The sequence below is a fragment of the Crassostrea angulata genome, chromosome 5 (genome assembly GCF_025612915.1).
Source record: "Crassostrea angulata isolate pt1a10 chromosome 5, ASM2561291v2, whole genome shotgun sequence".
Classification (NCBI taxonomy): domain Eukaryota; kingdom Metazoa; phylum Mollusca; class Bivalvia; order Ostreida; family Ostreidae; genus Magallana; species Magallana angulata.
In genome coordinates, this window is record NC_069115.1 from 41,349,688 (window position 1) to 41,371,877 (window position 22,190).

Sequence of the window (22,190 nt, forward strand, 5' to 3'; positions counted from 1 at the left end):
TTTGATGATGCAATTTACCTCCATAGTATTCCAATGCTTTCACTTCCGTTCTTTCAAGCCGAGGTTTCACTGAGTATACTGAATTTTGTAGTAAATAGAAAATATTTGCTCTACAGCTCGTATGAAAATATAACACAATTTTCAAAAAACTCTTTGCTAAGGACCCTGAAAGTTGATGACATAAACTCCATATAAAAATGATTGATATACCAGCCATTTTAAAACCAGATGCAGTTAAACATTCGGATAAATTCACTCCATGTTTATGAAGTAATATTATAAGACAATTGCAAACACCAGAATTAAAATCAACATTGCTTTCGCATTTGACATAAATCGACGTGGTATTTTCTCGCAACCATATATCAAAGTATACCGTGCACATTGTATTCGTCGCTTTTCGATGATTTTTAGAAGCATGCGTATTAAACTGTTGCAAATACATCCCTGATTTGCAATGATATCTTTTGTAACCGTCGTTTTTCAACACAGTAGTTGACAACCTCTTTTTCATTGTAATTTTTTCATGTAATTCCTTCTGGGTTGTATTTAGTCCCCGCCAAAAACAAAAACAGCGATCAGACATACTTTCATTCCTGTAGAAGAAAAATTTGTATTAAAATGGCGTCGCTTGATTTGGTGTTTTTAATCCCCTGTAATAGTTTTTTTTAAGAATCTATACTTGTGTCCATTTATAAACTTAATCAGCTTCGAAACCGAAATGAGGAAAAATGAAAAAAACTAACATTACTTACCCGTTTAAAATACATGCCGACAAAAAAGGTTTGCATTGGTTTTAAGGAACTAAAAATATTTAAATCACATTACTAGGATTTATAAATAAATGTATCAGCTTAAACCAAAACTTAACAATACAATCAATATAGATCAGCGATATGCTTCGATACTACTCTATATCAATAGTTTTACCTCTAAAGACATTATGCTATCGCAATTATCTCAAAATTTAAAATGCGATACCTGTTCATTCTCATTGCGAAGGCGTGGGGAGATATACATTATTATACTGATATTTTTTTTTAAACTTGAGTTAGTACGTAAATGTAAGTTTACGTGATAAACTGACGTAATTTCAAAACCGCGTTAGAATTGATAATTTACCCAATATACAAGGAATATCCGCTAAATCGTATTCGCTTTGTTCCACATACACGTAATTACTATTCGACACATTGTTTCAACGTTACCTCATGCATATTACTCTTTTATCATTCATAGTTAATATCCATACAGAAACTAGTTATATTTGTTTTCAAATCATGTTTGATTATCTGTATACATTACAAAGCTTTATTATATACTTGGTACAAAATACAGGGTTTTTGCACCCCTTATATGAACAAAGACACGCGCCCTTATCAAATCCCCGGTATCATCATCCTTTATTACACCTTTCCGGAAGAACTTAAAGTTTGCACTTTTTATTCGGGGTTCCTCGAATCTTTTCCTTTTTAATGGGGCTAATATTGGAGTCTCGGGTTGATTTGGGGTGTTTTAAGATTGTGCCATGTATTATTCTCTATCTGTTAAACTGTAATAATCCTGATGCTCCGTACAGCTTTGAGACAAGTTGATTACAACGTCAAGCCCTTTACCGAAACTTTAATATCCGACACTTTTGAGGCATTTTGTACCCATCTTGCTGCATGTAACATTCAATAACAATTTATCCAATGAGAGTTTTCAAAAACATTTATTTCATCATTACTATGTAATCATTTCTGTGTCTTAATTCCTGAATATCACATCCGTATCAATAACGTCTTATATCAATATCAAAAGGTGTTCTTCTATCTGTTGTTGTTGTTTACGAAGCTTGATTTCGGCAACTAGTTTGTTCCACGCGTAGTAAGAGCAATTACTTTGCAACATGCATGCCTCTTTCTAAATTCGTGGTTGGTAATAAGCAAATTATACACAATAGCATGCTCTCAAGAGACCGCGCGAAGTACATCTCTCATTAACCCGGGGTTATGTTCATAATCTTTGATAGGAATACAAAAATTGTAAATAAAGCTCTTTAAAAACCGCTCTGTCATTTTATCGTTAATGTGATTAACAACATTTTTAACAGTACAGTCAAAAAGTGTCACAAAAGTATTATTTCCAAAGAATGGAAAAGTAAATTAGATTACATAATAAACTAAACATACATGTACTAGATAGAATATACATTATGAAAACTTAATTAGACGGTAGATAGAGGCTTGATAGCAAAATGGACTATCATTATGGTATTATCGTTCTTAATTTTTGTTGTAATTGTGTTTTTAGTAAAATCAGGAGGTTTTATTGAACGATATGTTTTGTGATATTTAGGTAAACCTATATTAGGAAAGTTATGTGTATTAACGTTGCTGTCTTTTTCGAGAACGTTTGATTACAGAAAGGTTTTAATTTTCTCTGTTATCTTTGTTCTACATATCGGACAAGATTCCAGTAGAAGTGCACAATTTTCACAGGTTGCTAGATGACCACAAGGTCGAAAGGTCATCTTTACACGACCATCAAGACAGACCTTACAAAGCAACTGCTGTCTTATCGTCGCAACATCTTCGTTTATTTTTTGCATTTCATATCGAAGGAATCTGCAGTTTGGTGATAGCTGTCGATGCTTTTCGGTAAGATCTTCATGAAAATCCAAAGTCATTTCAATTCCACAGTGAAAACACTTCACAATATTGTCAGAACCTAAATGATAACACATATTGTAAAAGCAAATCAAAAATAAGAACGCATACATTTGATATTTATTTTACTTAAAATACTAGTATGCTGCATTCAACATTGATGGTTAATGGCTACATGTACCAGTAAAATCCCAAAATCTCTCGATCTAATTATATTTCAGATCAGAATTTCGTCAATAACTTGTAAGCGTAAAGACATTGGCATTTTTATTTCGATCTCAATTAGAGTATTGCATTTCGAAATGGTCTAAATTTCAAACTCTAATCGAATTCGTACAAAAAAGACATATAGCATGACAATTAATTGCATGTTGTTAAATAAGAGACCCAAAGGCCTTTACGTTTGTGATTTCAATAAACATTCATTTGATTTCATTCCAGATTTCACTTTTGAGGAACGGAAAGTAAAACCCATTGGACAGTTTTCAATCCCTTAAGAAGCTGATCATGACACATTGATTAATCAGTATAATTATGTGTAAGTGAGACATGAGTACCGTGCCAATACATGTATGCAAGTGAAAATTATTTCAATTCCATGGATAAGGTAAAAAAGGAGCAACCTAATATAGTAAAATTAATAATGTTGGTCATTTATAAACAAAATATTACTGACAGTCAGATGTGATCATTCAGATACAAACAAACCCATGCCTATATAAAGTAGTGTTTTATGTCAATCATTGTGAATACGTAGGAAATGAAAGGTGTGTGGCAAGATGAAGTGGTGATAATAAATAGCATACTAAAAATTTAATATATTAATACAATTAAGGTAGAATGCTACACCAAAAGTTTATTTTATGGATCGTTAGAGTATCATTTCTGAAGCAAGATTGCGTTGTTCAAATAAGGATATATATGCTCTTAATTTTTTTGTATTTCGTACGAAAAAGTAGAAAATGTATTTTGGTTGCAAGTAACGCTCTGTAGAGTTTAAAATTTGTTGTGAATAAAAGTATAATATAAATATCTAATAAATTATGTCCAGTAATGTCAATAAGACGTTTTATTTTTTTTAATTAAAAAAATATTTATGAAAATAAAAAACTTCTTTTGTTCATATTTTTCAAACCTATAGATAAAAGTGTCTAAAGAAACGTATTCTATAGAAAGGAAATGTAAAGCAATTATTTTTCAAAAAGAAATTGATTCAAATTGGCGAAATTTTAGAGATATGGCAAATTTTCAAAATTGAACCACACCCGATCGAAATTAAACTGATCCCGACTTAAATGAGAGAAATTTTAAATATATAACAATTTCATGCAAAAACTAGGATGTTCGGTTGTAACATGGTTTGCAATTTAGACGAACAATATAAAATTCAATCGATTTCTTGTCTGCACATAAGGAAATATTGTTGATTTTGAATTTTTAGCAATTTAAATCGGGATCAGTTTTTTCTAATCGGGATCGGCCATATTTTGAAAATTAGCCATATCTTATAAAATTACGTCAATTTGATTCAATTTCCTTGTAAAAAGTGATTGCCTTTTTTTTCTTCTCCATAAGACACTTCTCTTTAAAATATTTTATCTATAGTTTTGAAAAATATGAACAAAAGATGTTTTTTTTTTATTTTCATAAATAATTTTATATTAAAAAAATAAAAAACATCTTGTTGACATTACTGGTCATGGTTTATTAGATATCTATATTATGCATTTATCCAACATCAAATTTTAAACTCTACAGTGCATTACTTGCAATCAAAACAGATTTTCTACCCTTTCGTAAAAAATACAAAAAAATTCGTATAAAAAAATTAAGGGCATATATCCTTATTTAAACAACACCATCTTGCTTCAGAAATGATACTCTAATGATCCATAAAATAAAATTTTGGTGTAGTATTCCACCTTAAGCAATTAGTATTCGAATTTTCAAAAAAAAAAAAAAAAAATTCAAAGGCAACAATTCTTTTGAAAATAATGAGTAATATTGGTATTTCAATGAGTCCGGTCTTAGAACCAGAGCATACGTCACAGAGGTTTTGAATGATGCAGGTTTTTAAGTTTTTTTCATCCTGATAATTTTCATTGTTTAGCAGCATAGACTTCCTTTTCATAGCATAATTATTCTAGATTTCAGATTTTCTAAACAAATTATCAAGACCCGCTGCTGGTGTTGGGGCATGAATTTCACAGTTAACGCATTATCACAGTGATTTTTCCTTTTTATAATGTTATATACCAAATTTTGACAAACCTGGCTTAGTTATTTCTTTGAAACATTTACAAACGATCAATTAAAAGTTTAAACTACAGATGGCAATAGGTCACCCTTCAGAACGACTAGGTATATAAAAACCTTAAAAAGAGAACTGAATTAAACATTCAGTTATATATGCTTGAATCATTAAATTATCGAAATTACAATTAATATAATTAAAACTATCTTTAACCTGCAGTATTAAAAAACCATCTTACCTTTTAAATAGAATCCGGATTCAGCTAGGTTCTTTGCTCTATGTTTAAGAGTTCCGTTAGCCCCCTGGAATGACGCCTCTCGCAAGGCCGCTTCTGTGTACTCACGATGTTTCGCAGACGATATTAATTCAGGATTCGTTTGATAGACAGAATCCCGCTGAATTTGCGACACCGTACTATCGTGTCTTTGCAAGGCATGGATACACTTTGGGTTCTTTTTCAAATGTTCTTCCAGAGGATTGTCTCTTTCCGTCCAATTGTCATGGCTTACGCCACACGCGAAGCATGCTGTTTTAGAGTTGTATCCTATAGTAGAAATATTTGTTGATTTTCGTATACCATTTTAGATACAGCAGATATTCAATACAGAGAATATTACCAAAAACAAGGCACAAAGCCTCATTGATAGAATTATTGAAGAAGGAAACAAAAAAGGTTGTAATGTACTGTATACACGGAAATATTCGCCCCCGTTTTATTTTCGCCCATTTCGCCCTTGTTGTCAGTGGGCGAATTCAAGACTGGGTGATTCCAATGTCTCAAACTATCTTTCTTTAAACACGCTTATGCCTGTGCGAATTCAAGACGGGGCTAAACTGTTTGCAAATGTTAAAGGGCGAAAATTACACGGGGCGAAAAAACCCTGTATACAGTAGTTAAAATACAGATCTCTCTAATAGCACAAAGGGCAGAGAGATCTGATCTCTCTGTGCTGTGTGCTATTGTAGAGAATTTTTAATAGATTGAAAGTAACAATCCATGTTCACATACATTTTTTACTGCAATTCAGAAAACTTGATTTATAATTATTTCAAAAAAAGATTTGCGTCTGCTATCATAATACAAGCTGATGCTTATCGTCAAATTACAACAGGAAAAATGTCGCTCGTTTTCAACGTTATAAGAGAATATGTGCATTCAATAATCATCTTGGTTAACAGATGCGCTAATTTTGTGTGCATTTTTAGGCTAAATGAACATTGGTACATGTACATGTAATAGCTGAAATGCTCATAAAAATGTAGGTATATAAGATAAATGTACACACTAGATTAAATAGGCCTTGCAAACAATGATTAGGTTATTATACGGTCGATCAATGTTTGTTTTGGGGTTTTTTTTAAAGGTGTACATCTCCTTGAATATATTGTTTTCATATTTTTATATAAGAGGTTGGCATAGTTATCAGTTACAAAACGCTACGTATCGAAACTTTGAAAACAAATAAGGTGAATATATAGTACAGTACTGTACATGTTTATGTGTTTATTGGTGGTAACTGATGCTAAATACATTTTTTTCAGTTTTTCTCAATGGCATTTCTTGGGTGCAGGTCATGCAACCGCTGCAAACATGCTCAATTAGTTAATTTGCAGTTGTGGTCGTCAGAAATAGTAGATGACAATCGCAACATCCCGCGAATGTAATAACATCACGGAATGTTTGAATTCTATACATCAATTTAAGTACATGTTTTCGCTAGACAGCATTGAATGTTTCTTCTTAATTGGTTTTGAATTATTTATTATTGAGTTTAATGAAGTTTAGCCTTATTTGTATAACACATTGACCTATAACGCGTACATGTATATTCATAAGGGTGGGTTTCGTTGACGCGGATTTACGTTATTACATTCGATGTTGTATTTCCACTTGTCAGTTACATAATGAAGCTAAATTTATATCGCGGGCTGGTATCTTATAAAATACATTGTAACATGATAAGGGTGTACGTTGGGAAGAGAATAAGTCACAGGCCATTAATATTCTTTGTCGCTCACTCATTTTGTCAGGCCTCTTTAAAAGAAAAGTAAAAGTAATTCTCAGTTCGAATAATTATTTGATTGACACAGATAATTAAATACATTGTAGGTACATATAGTGGCTACAAGTCCCTTCTACACGCTTCTAGAGGTCCGTTTCTATTTTTAAATGCTGATTCAATATTATTTACTTAGTTTTTAAATCAATGGAAGCAATATGACCAGTACATTAACTGTTTGCATTTTATTGTTTTAATTTAATAAAGTGCAAATACTTGCAGCATCGCAATATTGGGAATGTCAATAAAGTTGGGATTTTGGAATTTTGTAACTCTATTTAACCCATTAACAAGAAAGATAACTGGGGCATGCTAAGAAGAAAATTTTCAATTAAATTTCCTCAATCAAATTTCACAACATGAATGTCATTTATTATCTTTGTAAAACTTGTGTATATATATATATATATATATATATATATATATATATATATATATATATATATATATATATATATATATATATATATATATATATAAATATAAAGTGCAACAGTAAACAAGAGCAAATAAGTTTATTTTTCGTAATATGTATCTTATATTTTATGCAAATAAATATTCATTAACTATAGATCTACTTTCGTTTTAGATTGTCAGAGAGTCATTTATTTAAATAAAACATCAACAACAGAAAATTATCCCGGAAAGCATTAATAATTTTGTCTTGTCGCTTTTTTACTCCGTTATATTGAAATATTCGACAAACCTTCATAGAAATAGCCAGCTTCGGTTTGTTCCCGTTTTGCACACATTTGAAAATAAGGTATCGAAAAAATGTGTGCAAAACGGGAATTTGACCAGGTGAGATAATTGCTTAATTGCTATAGTCTATATCACAATTCCTGCGAGGGCATTGACAATAAAATAAAAAACATATCTACTCGCAATTGAAAACATGTATTTCATGTTACAATATAACTTGCATAAAAGCACATTTACATAATAATTGACATCCATATTCATGAATTTGATTTCAAACATCAATTTAGTCATGAACAATATCATGATTTTTTTAAACAAGAAAGATTATTGCGAAAATGTTGAATATGTAGCGCCTTTGTTTAACTTACTGCCTATAGGAAGTACATGTACATGTACATGTAACGAGGGTTGTTCGGAAATTATTGAGACAACTCCAATATTTTCTTTTCTAATCGACGAATTTCGGTGAAAATTGGCATAGACACCGAAGAAACGCCAACAAATAATATAACAAAGTAATATTAAAAGAATATTTAATATTTTGTTTACGACGGTAGGTAAACAAGTCGGTGGTCGGGGTACCCGTCGCAGCCACGAACTCGGAGATTTTACAACTTAAACATCTACTTTATAAGTGTCCGGAGAATTACAGTTTATGATAAAAGAAATCAAATTCAATATTTTCATTTTGCTATTCTTTGCGACTAACTTTTGATTAAGTTTCACTGATGTTCAAGTTGAAATACGGATATGGTACACCTATATTAACCAAACAATAGAAGACTGACAACGACTTTACATTGAATTGTGACGTCAAGGCGGCGCATTGAAAACCGTCCATCTGGTGGAAATCTCAGAGGAAGGCCTTTTAATGCCACGCAAATTATTAAAAAACTATACGATGACAAGACAAGATATAAGGCATCAGATCATCATATTTTTTTTCACTAATTGTTTAACTAGAATTAGACCAAAGGGATTAATTATCAAGTGTTTTGACACACTAACTGTTGTCAACAGTTCTGAAATATATAAAAAATGACTGCAGTAGACATTCACAGTAATTAGACTTTCGGGTAAAAATAACTTGATTTTTTCCCTAAAAAAAACAAGAATGAGAGAAGTTGTAATTGATAACATCTTGAAATGAAAACAAAAGATGAGAAATAAAGAATAATTCTTATATCCGTTCGTTTGAAAAGTGTTTCAAACACAGGAGCAATAAGAAGCCTTAAAATGACGTTGCGAAAAGTTTGCGGTTGCGCCGGGTCACTGGACATAGGCACTTTGGTCAGCTTACCAAGAATGATCTATTCACACCATGGACAAGAAACTTTTCACATTGGTAATCTCTATCCTGATTTACGTTTTGGTGAAATTTCAAGAGTTAATCTTTTTTACTAAAAGAATACGAGAAAATGTCTCAATAATTTCCGAACAACCCTCGTACATGCTAAAAGTTTGAAGAGAAAATATCATATGTTAATATTTGATTATTGCGTTTGCTGACATTAATGGAATAAATGTGTCTACTGAAAACGCTGCTAAATATTTTTCATTTATGTTGTGTTATCTCTTGAATAATCGAAGAAAATAGACAAAATGTATGATGATAAATATGCAATTTTATATGCATGCTTCGAAAACTGTAAAGATTATTTCACAAAACCTATCAAATGTAGACCTAATTCATGCATTTTCAACCTTTTTCAGTTTGAGGTATATCGCATCAATATTAAATTTTTTTGTCAGATTTTTTATGTATTTAACCTCTGATTTGAAAAACTAGAAAGTGACCCGCCATATACTAAAGCGGTGATGTCAAGTTCGCTACTTGAAACATTGAAATATTTTGTGATAAAGATCTGTTTTCTTTCATAACATTCTTTCTGTTGATACCAAACAATCAGTTATAAACATGCGTTTTACATAATTTGCAACTCAATTGTAAATAGAGACACGGAGTACCCCATATGACTGTTTATGTAGTTTTCCCATTATCCATTGATTGGACCAGCAATTTTTTCTAAATTATTTGGTTTTATATTTAAGGTAAATGGACAAAAATGTAAAAGTCAATTCATCTAATCTAATCATTATTTTTAATCAGACTTTTTTAATATATCATTATCTTTATTTTATCCAAAAAAAATGGTGATAGTTATTAGTTATTAGACCTAAAACACAACAAAATATCAGTATTCTTCTTGTTTTATCGTTAAGGCACTGATAAAAGACGGGTAGATATCCAGGTAAAATCTTTGACCGAGAGCAGACTATAATTGCTATCACAACACACATCACACCTATTGTTCTATACCCAATTATCAAATGTGTGCAAAACGGGAACACACCCCAGCTTCTGCTAAAGCCCAGGCCATTTTCTTGAGGCCATTGGGGGCAGGGTCACTGTAGGACAAGACCCGAGTCTTCACGTTTCTGTACGCAGGATAGCGATAACGGGGGGAAGAGGACGGTTCCAAGCATGATTTCACGGGACCGTTATCACCAGGTATTGAACAGGAAGTGCAATCCATTTTCCCATTATACAAGGACCATGTTTGTTGGGTTTATTTTGAAACAAAATGGTCGTTATAATGTCGACGCATGACGATGCCTGGACTTCCGCATTTTTTAAGTGAAGGGGGGGGGGGTTGGGTTATACTTCTGAGTTCATTTTATGATGATACTTCATGATATGATGATACTACATGTATCTAATGTGAGGTTATGCAATTGATCATTCATGGGTTTTGTTGAAATGTTTAAAAGCGAAACTTCCTGTAATTAAGCAAGACATGCAGGGACACGTTTCAGTGAGATCAGTGACACGTTTCATCTAGTGTGGAAATTATTTGACAACTGTATCACTTTCATAATATCAGAATTTTAGAAGTCATATTTGTTCGTGCACGTGTACACAGATATGTACATGTAACATGATATAGAATAATGATCCTCTTGGTATAAAGCAAGTGTTGAACAGAGGCCAAATAGTTCATGGACAAAAACGTATGTGATATGGATATGATATGGATCATATACATACATGTATATACATATGCATACATGTATATACGAGTTTCGTACGTATATAAAACGAGTATTCTCATTTTCTCAGGCAAATAGCATGGGGGAGTGGCTTTTCCTTTTTCTCCTACTTTTTTGCGTTGCATGTTTTAGATTTAAATCACAGAGAAAAAATTATGCAAAGTGGTTTATTTATAGTTTGCTCGTCAATATTTCGGGTAGTCTGCCCTCCTATTGCACCACTAACAGTGCATAAAAAGGTTGTGTTTGACAGTTATCCAATATACAAATTTGGTTGAATATTGTGTACTGAGTATTGTACAAAATGCCTTGTTCCACCTTGCCTTCGTCACAATATCCCTATAAGACGTGCGTACAAAACGTATCAATCCGCTTGAAATTACATTTGAATTTTGTACAAAGAAAGTGAGCGCACAAGATTGTAAGTTTGCAGGTATCATCGACACAAATCAATTGGGGTTTAAATGTTTATAACATCGAAAGGCTATGTACAGGTTTGAATAAAATTACTCAAACTATATCATGTTGAGAGTCGAAATAAATGGCTATTCCGGTTATTAATAAAACTCACATGCTTTCTAAAAATGGCAATGGGAGGTAAACCGATAACTAGTTATATTGGAAATTTTTTAATGTTAATGCAAACATAGTTTAATAAAGTTATATTGTATATCTTAATAAACTAGTGATAAGAACAGAAAATAGTGTTCATACGGCAGAAATCAATAACGAAAAATTAAAATATACCGGTATATTATACATGTATTTCAACATACTAAGTAATGTTATATCAACAAACATTTAAAACAAATTTTTTTTTAAAAAATTAAGATCACCGGTAGGATTTCAACCAAAAACACTGCATGATTATATTTACTAATCCAGGACGAAACCAGCGAACCATGGGAGACTTGACAATATGCGATATAAAGTAGTGTTTGAAACAACGTTGTCATATCAATGGACTTTGTTTTTTATCCTTCGAAAAAAGATTTTGAAAACGTACATAATTAGTCATCTCTGTGTCATCTCTCCATCTTTTTTTAAAAAAGCGACATTTTTAATTTTGAAATATGTCATCTTTCAATACATAGGTACCTATACTGATATATAATAAACGAACTTGTTGATTAGGAAGGGAGGTGGGATTTACAGATTGAACATCTTTTTGAACTTTTTGAACAAAATGACGATAAACTTTATCATACATACAAATTATATACAACATGTAAAATATAAGAAAAAAATGCTTAATACTTGAACATAGTTACTTAATTTTTTTTCCTTTAAAATCAAAGGCGAGGGATCAACTTATATAATTTGTATATATGATAAGTTTAACGTCATTTTGTTATTAAATGACCAAGTCCAGAGTGAAGAGTTGACAAAAATGTCCTCTTTATACGTCTCAAATTTGTGGAGAGAAAACCCAGAGACAATAAAATCATTTACAGACAGCTTTAGATAAGTAGGATTTTGCATGAATTGCATCGTGTTGCTATATTTAGACCCATATTATGATAAAACCTTTTGCATTACAAAGTTTAACACCTTTTTACCCATTCCACATCCAACAGAAACCAAATAACGGTTAAAATTAGAAAAATGTGCAAAATTAATTGATAAAATTTTCACTTTCTTTGTGCGCCGATGCCCCGAGGTTATAAAACTTTTTCTTGAGTACGATCTCGTACTCCAAATCGTACTCCGTGCTCCAAACCGTACTCGTACTCAAGGTATCGAGGTTATAAGTAAGCTATGAAGCTTTCTCAAAGTCGTACTCAAGACATTTAATCTAAATAAAATGCAGTGCAAACATTAAGAAATAAACAACGTTATTTAGTGAACATGGCGTTATGAATAGCAATTGCTCTGTTGGCATTAGCTGCAATAATGTAGCCCTCTCCCGATTTTTTTTGGGGGGGGGGGGGGGGGGGGAGAGGGCTACAACTCCATAGGATCTCCGTAATGGTGCAAGTGCGGAAGTGATTCACTCCCGCAACCATTTCGTCTCAAATCGTTTGTAAATGACAATAACATTTGCATTTCTTACCTGAACTCAAACGTTGTAGATGTCTATGGCATAAATTAATCCAAAAATATCAAGTATAGTTCATATATCGGTTATTTTTCGTGTATGTCAACAACGAAAGTTGAATTTGTCCGCCATGTTTACTGACCTTGACCGGTTTTATTTTGGGACAGCCAATGAGAATTCAGGAGCGGATCTTGAACTGAATATAGGAATTCCCCTATTTTAAACATAATTAACGCAGAAAATATGAATTTTCCATAATATACCATTTCCTTAAATGATGTTTTAGTGATATAACGAGGTAAGATCGATTATTTACACTGACATTCACGTTATCAAGCCCATCAAAACTCCAAGCGTACATCCCATAAAATCACGCGAGAACTGTCATGGCTGCTGAAAAAGACGACTGGTAAACATGCTGATGTGTTTTATCTAGTTTTGGTTTATATACGGTTAATTTGTTCAACCTGAATTAAAAAATCATTTTATCTAAAGGAAGTCAAATATAAAATCGATCTTTTCAGACCGAAGTCAGCCGCATTCAAAAAATAATTTTGCACCATTACGGAGATCCTGTGGAATTGTAGCCCTCTCCAGTAAACATCAGATATAAAAAAATCGGAGAGGGCTACATTATTGCAGCTATGTTGGCATATTCCATGATGCGCGCTAGCGCATCATGGAAAATATGCCAGCAGAGCAGTTGCTATTCATAACGCCATGTTCACTAAATAATCGTTGTTTATTACTTATATTTGCATTTTACCACTCGCAAATACCCTGTATTAGCCTAGACCTTGACATTTACCGGTAGCTATTACATCAAAAGTAAACATTCAGACTGTAATGTATCTTTTTAATTCACATAGATTTGTTAACAGAATCAATGATATGTTATAACAGTAATTCCTTTAAAATGTTATCAAAAACATGTTTTAATATTACATGTAAATACGTCAATTTTAATGGAGTTGGAGAAAAACACAAGATGTATCGTATAGTGGTTTAAATCTATAACGTCATGGAAAAGTATATATAACAGAGGAATTGCGATTATAGAGAAATAAATGCAGCTCCTCCGTATGGGCTTACAGTGGGAAAGAACAATGGAAAAGCAAATAGGGCCTATATAATATTGTTCATATTGTAACGTTGCTGTATTATACGCTATAATTTAATCATATCTACATGTATATGAATTAAAATGGAAAGTTTTTACCATTTTATTAATGACGTATCTAGATATAATGGAGGCGAATTTAAGAGTAATGGCGAACTGCAACCAAGATTATCAAAATAACTTTTAGATAGTTTGCTTCATTAATTCATGTACATATACATGTAAGTCTACGTACAAAATACTACCGTTGAATAGCTCGACTTTTTAAGAATTCTGTTTTTTGTCAAATACATGTACGACCCATACACCCCATCATTTAAAACAAAGAAATCAATGTACATGTATCGTTATTAATCAATTTCAATCAGATGTACTTGCGGGGTTCCTTTTTAGACGGTGGCTATAAATAGGCACAGTCTATTGCTACGGTCCTGACCGGAAGAGTATTTCTCACGGGGACCCTAGCGGATAACGAACGATAACTCTGTTAGGTACATGTATGCAGTGTTATACAGACAATGTTTTATCTACGTGTCGATTTCAGTATGAGAACAAATTTTAATCTTATCAGATATTTTAAGCATTATAGCTGCTAATTATTTTGTACATACATTTAAATAATGTATGAAATTGTGTTTTATTTTAAATGAGCCGTTACCCTATCTGCTTACGCGGTATTAATAACATAAGCACCAACTGCCAGTTTTGACGTTTAACTCTTTATCAGGACTGCATCAACTATATCACTGCGATAATTGCTTCTTGTTTTTATATGATATAAATAATTGCCAGAAACACACTTTTTAAACTGGTTTGCCATTTCATATTTCAGCATTTATGCTTCATCGATAAATTCAGCCAATTTCAACGCATTAGTTTTAGTTGAGCAGCATATTTTTTGTTGTTGTAGCTTATTCCAAAGATTTCACAACAGATACTGACAATGAATATTACATAAATTACATTTTATTGAACTTCAACCGATCAATGGCACAGTTTCTTCTACAAGTGTGCATGTGTTTTCAAACACACAAAAAACTTTAAATTTTGATACAAATGTGTTAAATTTTCGACTGACCTGTGATTTACAATGTACCTTATTTTGTACCTCACTCAGTCTGTAGAAACATTAATTTTATTACAGGCACCTCAATATTCATCAGACAATATTTACTGCAGATGTTGACGCTTTACTTGCTGCTGACTTTCTCTCAAACACGCTAATCGACGTCGGATTGTAAAATTCACGTGCAAATTGAGTCGCCATTTTAAATGTTTATAAACTACATTTTACGATGTTTTAAAGATTTTTTGTTCAGATCTTTTTTACATATGCTGTAAAACGTCTTATGGATTTTACGGCGTGTCAGCTCGTGTATCTACGAAAGCCGAGAAGGATCATTCGAGATTCGAGATTCAAAATACGAGATTCGAAATACGAGATTCGAGATTCGAAATTCGAGATTCAATATCTAAATTAACCAATCAAATCATGGATCTGAAACCTGTATCCTAGCAACATCAAACTGTTCTAAATAAAGATCATTCGTACATGCTCTTTCCTACAAATAAATGCTATGTTCACTTCTCCCTACCTCACTAAATGATTATTTGTATTTACTTTTACACAGAATATCTAAGCAGACTAGTAATAATGCAGTGTGCTTCGCGGATCTAAGTGATTTTGTTTGCCCTGGTGCATTTCCACCTGATGCGTTTGAACCCTGGAGTATTGCCAATTTGTTCACATTGCCGATTTCTTGTGCAGAGAACAGTAAAACTTTTGAAAAATTTGATTGTGCATGAATATTTCAAAATTAATTGTTGTACATGTTTTTTGTTATAATTCATTCATTGATATATCAACAAGAAAGAATAAAAGCATATGTTTCACAGCCAAGTTAAGTTTCTCTGTAGTTTCCTACTTCCCCCCCCCCCCCCCCGCACCAAAATTGACAATAATTACATATTTAAGTCATACAAATGTTTACTTTTTTTGTAAGTAAAGATCTAAAGATGTAAATAAGCACTGCAAACAAAGATGTGTGTATTTAATATACTACTACATTACACTTAGCCAGATAAAATGTAGTCAGGATGAAGCTACAAGGGGTGAGTGATGCAAATTTACCAATTTGTCGCCATACACATAGAACACCAAAATAAAGAAACTGTGAGTGGTGTGTGGAATGCATAAAAGATGGCGGCAAATTATCTCAAATAATCAGTGCAAAAACCCACAAAAAGGCTGTTATTTGTTACATATCCTTATCATTATCATTGATAAAAAATGTTATCGTCCCATAACATAGCCGATTAAGTTAATGTGTACATATGGTCAACGTACATGTTATTCTTATATACAAGAAGGCGGACGTATCAGGCGGGGATCCAGAAAATTAAATTTCAAAAATGATCGGTTGAATTACATTAAATGCTTTGAAAATTGTTTTAAACTATCGCACGGGTCAAAATGCATGATAGAAGCTATGTACAGTGTAATTGGAAACGTTCATTTTATATCAATATGTAGTATTACCTATTATAACAAATGAGAGTATAGCACAACTGCCACAAGCAATACATGTCCTTTACCGGCACCACCTCCCTCCCCATAAAAAAATGAAACAATTGTCGTTTTATTTGCTAAAATGTGTGTGGTTCAAGATTTTTCTAAAGGACATACCCGATTAGAATTGAAAAAGAGTCGTACGTTTAAAACTAATTTTGTCAAAATTTTTAGATTCATTTGGTTATATTTTGGTCCATTTAGGTAAATAGATGCACCAGCGCAGCTCTAATTTATATATAATCAGGCCATAAATTCAAAATATTTTCAAAAATTAATAGCTTTAAATATAGTGGATGAAAAAAAGGAAAGCAAGTCTAACTCGATGAGTGCTAATACCTGTGTTGAATGAATGGTACAGTAGGATATGCACAAAAAAGTCCCGTCTTCTCTTTCCTACCCTATATTCATTGGAATATTAAATCCGATTATAAGAGTCAAATTAAGAATCAAGTACGGATATGTACCTGTTTATCAAAATTAAAACTACTCATAATTTATCTACAGTGCATCGTTATGGAGCTACACAGAAAGTTTTATATTAATTTGCCGGGCCAAATAAAAAAAACCTGGAAAACGAAGAGAAAACAAAGTGGGGACAGAATAACTGGCAAACTAATTAGGACTATATAGCCCCCCACCTCTTGAAATGTATATACTGAAAACAGATTATTGGAATACAACATCCGCACACAATTTAAAGAACATTTCATGTTTTTTTTTTATCATTTTCGCTAGCTAATGTAAGACATCACAAATACCCCAAATCCCCTCACGGAAAAGGAAATGCTAGGTTAAGAGAGAGAGAGAGAGAGAGAGAGAGAGAGAGAGAGAGAGAGAGAGAGAGAGAGAGATGAAGGGGATTATTGTTATTCTATGCAATCGATTGAAAATACATGTACTACTTGTGATAAAATAGCTTCTTCGAATTTTCATGTGAGAGATTTTTCTCTGTATAGCTTAGCTGTGGGAATATTCATCTCTTAACTTGTTTTATTTTATTAGCAAGTAACTATTTAGATAATTCATATAGTTATTCCTTTTTTATCTAAAGTAACCAAATATTTATGTCAAATGCATCAAAATTAGCACATGTATTTCGAATTTTAAAGATGAATAGGAAAAGGCTTGCTCAAAAATATCAAATGACGTTACTTAAGATTAAAAATGACACTGTACGTGTATGTATAAATTCTAAACACACATTTTCAAGCCTTGACTAAGTGAGAAAAACTTGAACCATCAATAAAACCCCACAAAAAGTGTTACAGCAACTTTAGTACACAGTTTCCTTGAACACGTTGTTTCGGTTTAACGTGATCCTCATATTGTAAATTTCAAAAATATTTCAATTAGTGAATTTTCTTAAACTGTCGTGCACATTCCCAAAAATATTGAAATGAGAAACTTTACGTGTGTCCTTGGCTTTTGGCATATGTTCATTGATGCAATTCCAACCCCCACCCCACCCCACCCCTTCAAGATATTAGATGTTTTTTCTCACAAGAATTAAGGCAAATATAGTATGTTGCAATTAAATTGGAATACCCATATAATTTTCATAGTGTATACTATATGAATGTAAAAATAAACAGATCTTCTCAGTATTTTTGTGATTTTCCCAAGTATATGTTTCTATTTTTTTTTCAAATTAAATTCTTCGCTGTTTTTCCTAATACAGGAACTGCTCACTAAATATCTTAAGAGATGTCCACTTGGGGGCAGTGACTTTCCAGTTTTGTTTTGACGTCATTTATGACCTTTTCCTGGCATGTAAAATATCAAAATCGTTAAAAAGCCAGGTAAAACTTAAGATACCGGTATATCGAACGAAAGAGATTTGACATAAACACAATTTGTTGATAATTTTACCAATGACACTGGATTTATCGTCTTTGTTGCTCAAAAATTCATAAGTTATAGATGCAGACACATCGACATGCTTGCAGATGAAGAAGGTAATATGTACATGTAAATAATGTGTTACATTTTGTTGATAAATAATTAATCTGAATACATGTAGTTTGCCTACATGCCAGGACTATTTACATGAATTACCGTTCTCTGTCTTTCTCCAGAGACGTAAACTTTCATCGATCGGCTTTTGGGGCATACTAAAAATAGTAGGCTACTCAGCGGAGAACGTACTCCAAAACTTTTATAACCTCGGTTTTTAGAACCGTACTCAGTGGAGCACATACTCGGAGTACGGAGTACGAGTTTGAGTACGAGTATGGAAAAAGTTTTATAACCTCGGGGCCTGATTTCTGTTGAATTTACATCTTAAGCACCCACTTTCTTTTTGTCAAATTTGTATCATATTGCATTTCTATTTTCTAATAAAAAGTGCGACTTTTGATAACACTACATGTGATCTTCACACGATCTTATAAGAAATGAATAATATTCGATATAACATACATGTATTGTGTAACTTGGGACAGTTAACACCTTGTTCTTTGTCTAAATGTCTAGTATGTATGTAAAAATAGATCTAGTATAATTACTTGGGAGTAAGACTTGCTCTTAAAACTTTAATTTCATCTGTCTAGAAAATATTGGCTTCATATAGCATTCGAAGCATGTAATTAAACAATGTTACGAATTATGTACATGTATCATCAGATGTTTTAATCCTGCAAATCTGCATGCGCCTGTAGATGCTATATCCATTATATGAAAGAGACCTAGCACCGCAATTCAGGACTTGTAGATGCTCTAGGAACAGGACCCGCTCCTTAAACTCTATCTTTCTCCGAAGAGATTGCACATAACCTGGTCATTCATCAGGTACATTGAAAACCGAGATACATCATCGATTCAACTCTTGTCCATTAAGGGCAGGAGTAAAACAGACTTGCTCCAAAAGCTTTAAGTTGGGAATAATAGTAAGAAATAGGTAAGTAACTTTATTTCTTATTCCGAATTGAACACAACTGGTGCATTCTGTTAATACATGTATGTTGGAGTTGAAGTTTGTAATATTAGCTCTCTTTAAATTGTTTTTGTACATTTTGTACATATGTATTACGAAACAGTGAGTGAATTGATACTGTTATTAGAGACTGCGTATTTGCTTATTGCGTATTAAGCTCATAACTTGTCACTGCCCTAACTTCGTTACACTCAGTAAAAGGTGGCAGGGGATAGTTTCAAAGGAAAGACCCGTCAAATTTTTGAAATAAAGGGAGAACCTGGGGTTTGGCTGATCACCTTATTTGAGGGGTATAAATTGCTAGAATATTTATTGCATTCTTTTTGTTGATAGAGGAGCTCATGTCAATTTCATTGATATATGACACTTTAATACTGGTAGCACTTTTCATCAGATATGGAATGAAAATGCGAAACTGTGGCCAAAATTTTCACTTTCAGTGTTGTGCTTGTAAAGTAAGGTAAGTTCAGAACACACAATGTCACTTGAAAAGAAGGTGATTGACCCCCCCCCCCCCCCCCCCCATCAATTGGTGATTATTTGCATGGGTATATATTAAGCTACCAATCCTATGGTAGTTTATGGCAGTTGCTCGGGACTGGAGCGTGGTTCTGGACTAGTGAAAATGTGAAAAAAGGGCAATTTTTCAGAAAATTTTGAGACCGTCCCTGGCTATTCTTTATAGTGCTATATGTAAGTTGTACTTCTTTTATTCTGAAATGTTTAAAAATTCTCAAGAGTCGGGACCATGTGTCCCCTGCATGCAAACCAATTTTAGCAAATTTAAAAATCCACTGAAAAATTAAATCTCATAATTATATGAGCACTATCTGCCTCACATTTCCTCGACCAAAAAAACTATCCCCTGCCACCAAATTCATGTCGTTTGCTATCAAATGCGATTATGACGTCATTTTTCGCATGCTAAATTTTATTTAATTTAAAAGAATTACAAGATTTCTAAATCAAAAAGGAGCACAATGATACGTTTTTTACACGTGTATTTTGAGTTCAAACAATGCAATAAGCACTTTTTCCTGGGTGAAAAGAAATATCGATAAATCCGATCAAACTTCGACTTGAAAGATGTTTTAATCAAATAATGCCTATAACACCTGTTGATTACTACGTTTTGTTTGATCTACTACACTTTGATATACACTTAAATTGTACATGCAATAAAGTTTGCTCCACACAATACATATCAATCGATATTATATGCTTAGTATATTTACTAAAGATACCAACAAAAAATGAAATACGTATTTAGCAACAGAAATCTAATTAAAGTGAATATCCATTCCGCAGAAAAGGTAACTTGTATTTGGAATTTTGATTCTGGCTGTCATTTCCTTAATTTCAAGATCTATGAAATGAAAATAGAGTCTACACGCTTATGAAATATCAAATATGAATTATTTCTATGGAATTTATCAGTTGGCAGTCAAAATTTACAACATGGCAATACCTCTGTTAAAAAGTGCGTATCCAACTTTAAATTTTAGGTAAGCACAAAATTCCTTTAGCTTGATTCCGTTTTAATCCTGTCTTTATTAATTAATTGATTAAATAATGATGAAAAAGAGTGACAAATTTCGCATCCATTTTGAATTTTGTTGCTGTTGTTGTTATGTATACCAACATTATGCTTCAATTACATCATCAAAGCTTTAAGATATTTCCGCTTTTTGTTTTTAAAATTAAGACGTTATTAAAGATAAGAAATGAGCTTAATAATTTCGTTTTGGTCGTCGTAATAAAAAAAATTAAGCCTGAAAATTTGCTGTTTGTATAATTGTTAAATTCGTTTCTTAAGTCAATCAAAAATTGCCATGAGAAAAATATCTGAATTTTGAAGGGGATTAAAGTGACAAGAACTCTTGTACCCAATGTCTAATAAGAATGAAATTGGGCTCCGTAAAAAGGATTGAATTTGTTCTAAACTCTTTTTAAACAATAATAATTACGAAAATCGGTTTATAAGAATAAAAAAAATTAAAATTAATAAAAAAAAAATCCCCCGCACCATTCCATTATATATACCTATGTGCATTTTCACCGCTAAGTTATAAACTTATAATGCTTAGAAATTAGGAGGGCTGAAAGGTCGTGGCTATTTTTAGACTCTATTAAACTCCTTAAAAGAAGAGCTCAAATGACGATATAGCAAAGTATTCAAATTTCATAGCATAAAGATGTGGATTTTTTTTACTTTACTAAATGTTTGTGTATAGCTACAAAAATCGTATTATCTAAAATCTAAAAGAAATTCTAATGGTTGATTATAGACCGCCCAGACTCCTTAAATAAAATCAATTAAATTGATTATATGCATTATTGATTTAAATAGAAAATGATTATCAAAATATCCAGATGTCACTAGAGTGTTGATTCTGGATTAAGGGGGGGGGGGGGGTAGGCGAGGTCTGCATCTACTAAAATATAAACAGTACTTTATGCTGCAAAAGCATCAACAGATTATTCCCACTTGAGCTTCTTCTTCCTGGAGTCCGTTCAAGATGAAAACAGTAGATCAATTTATAAAATAGAAATCGAAGCAAATCAAACTTATCAACCGATGTCTCACCTAGATAATAGAATCCATCTTGGGCAAGTCTACCGGCTTGTTTTTTCAGATTTTCTGGTGCACTATCAAAGGACAGGATACGAGTTTTCACACTTGCATATGCAATGTTTTTTATCCGTGCAGAGTCTACATTCTGCAGACCTTCTGCCATAGCAGACCAATTAAGTTAAAAATAGCAAAGGGGATTTTTGCTGGAAACAATATACACAAAGAAAGATAACTC

General features: G+C 32.4%; 1 protein-coding gene across 2 annotated transcripts; it reads right to left on the bottom strand.

Moving 5' to 3' along the window:
* Positions 1–1,695: 1,695 nt before the first annotated feature.
* LOC128184297 (baculoviral IAP repeat-containing protein 3-like) lies at positions 1,696–22,133 on the bottom strand. Of its 2 annotated transcripts, XM_052853735.1 has the most exons (4): positions 10,023–10,279; positions 7,672–7,685; positions 5,144–5,449; positions 1,696–2,712 (listed from the first exon to the last, which is right to left on the bottom strand). In XM_052853735.1, the coding sequence occupies exons 1-4, from the start codon at positions 10,202–10,204 to the stop codon at positions 2,402–2,404; spliced, it is 813 nt and encodes a 270-aa protein (XP_052709695.1). In that variant the 5' UTR covers positions 10,205–10,279; the 3' UTR covers positions 1,696–2,401. The 2 variants fall into 2 exon arrangements, with proteins under 2 accessions (XP_052709695.1, XP_052709696.1); XM_052853736.1 differs by lacking the exons at positions 7,672–7,685; positions 10,023–10,279 and adding an exon at positions 21,968–22,133.
* Positions 22,134–22,190: the final 57 nt, after the last annotated feature.

What these genes read in the sequence shown, in the direction of transcription:
- LOC128184297 (XM_052853735.1), bottom strand. Translation starts at nt 10,204, where the DNA reads ATGGATTGCACTTCCTGTTCAATACCTGGTGATAACGGTCCCGTGAAA. An exon ending in ATCCGGATTCTATTTAAAAG is followed by an intron (nt 2,713 to 5,143) that starts GTAAGATGGTTT and finishes GTTATCATTTAG; the next exon opens with GTTCTGACAATATTGTGAAG.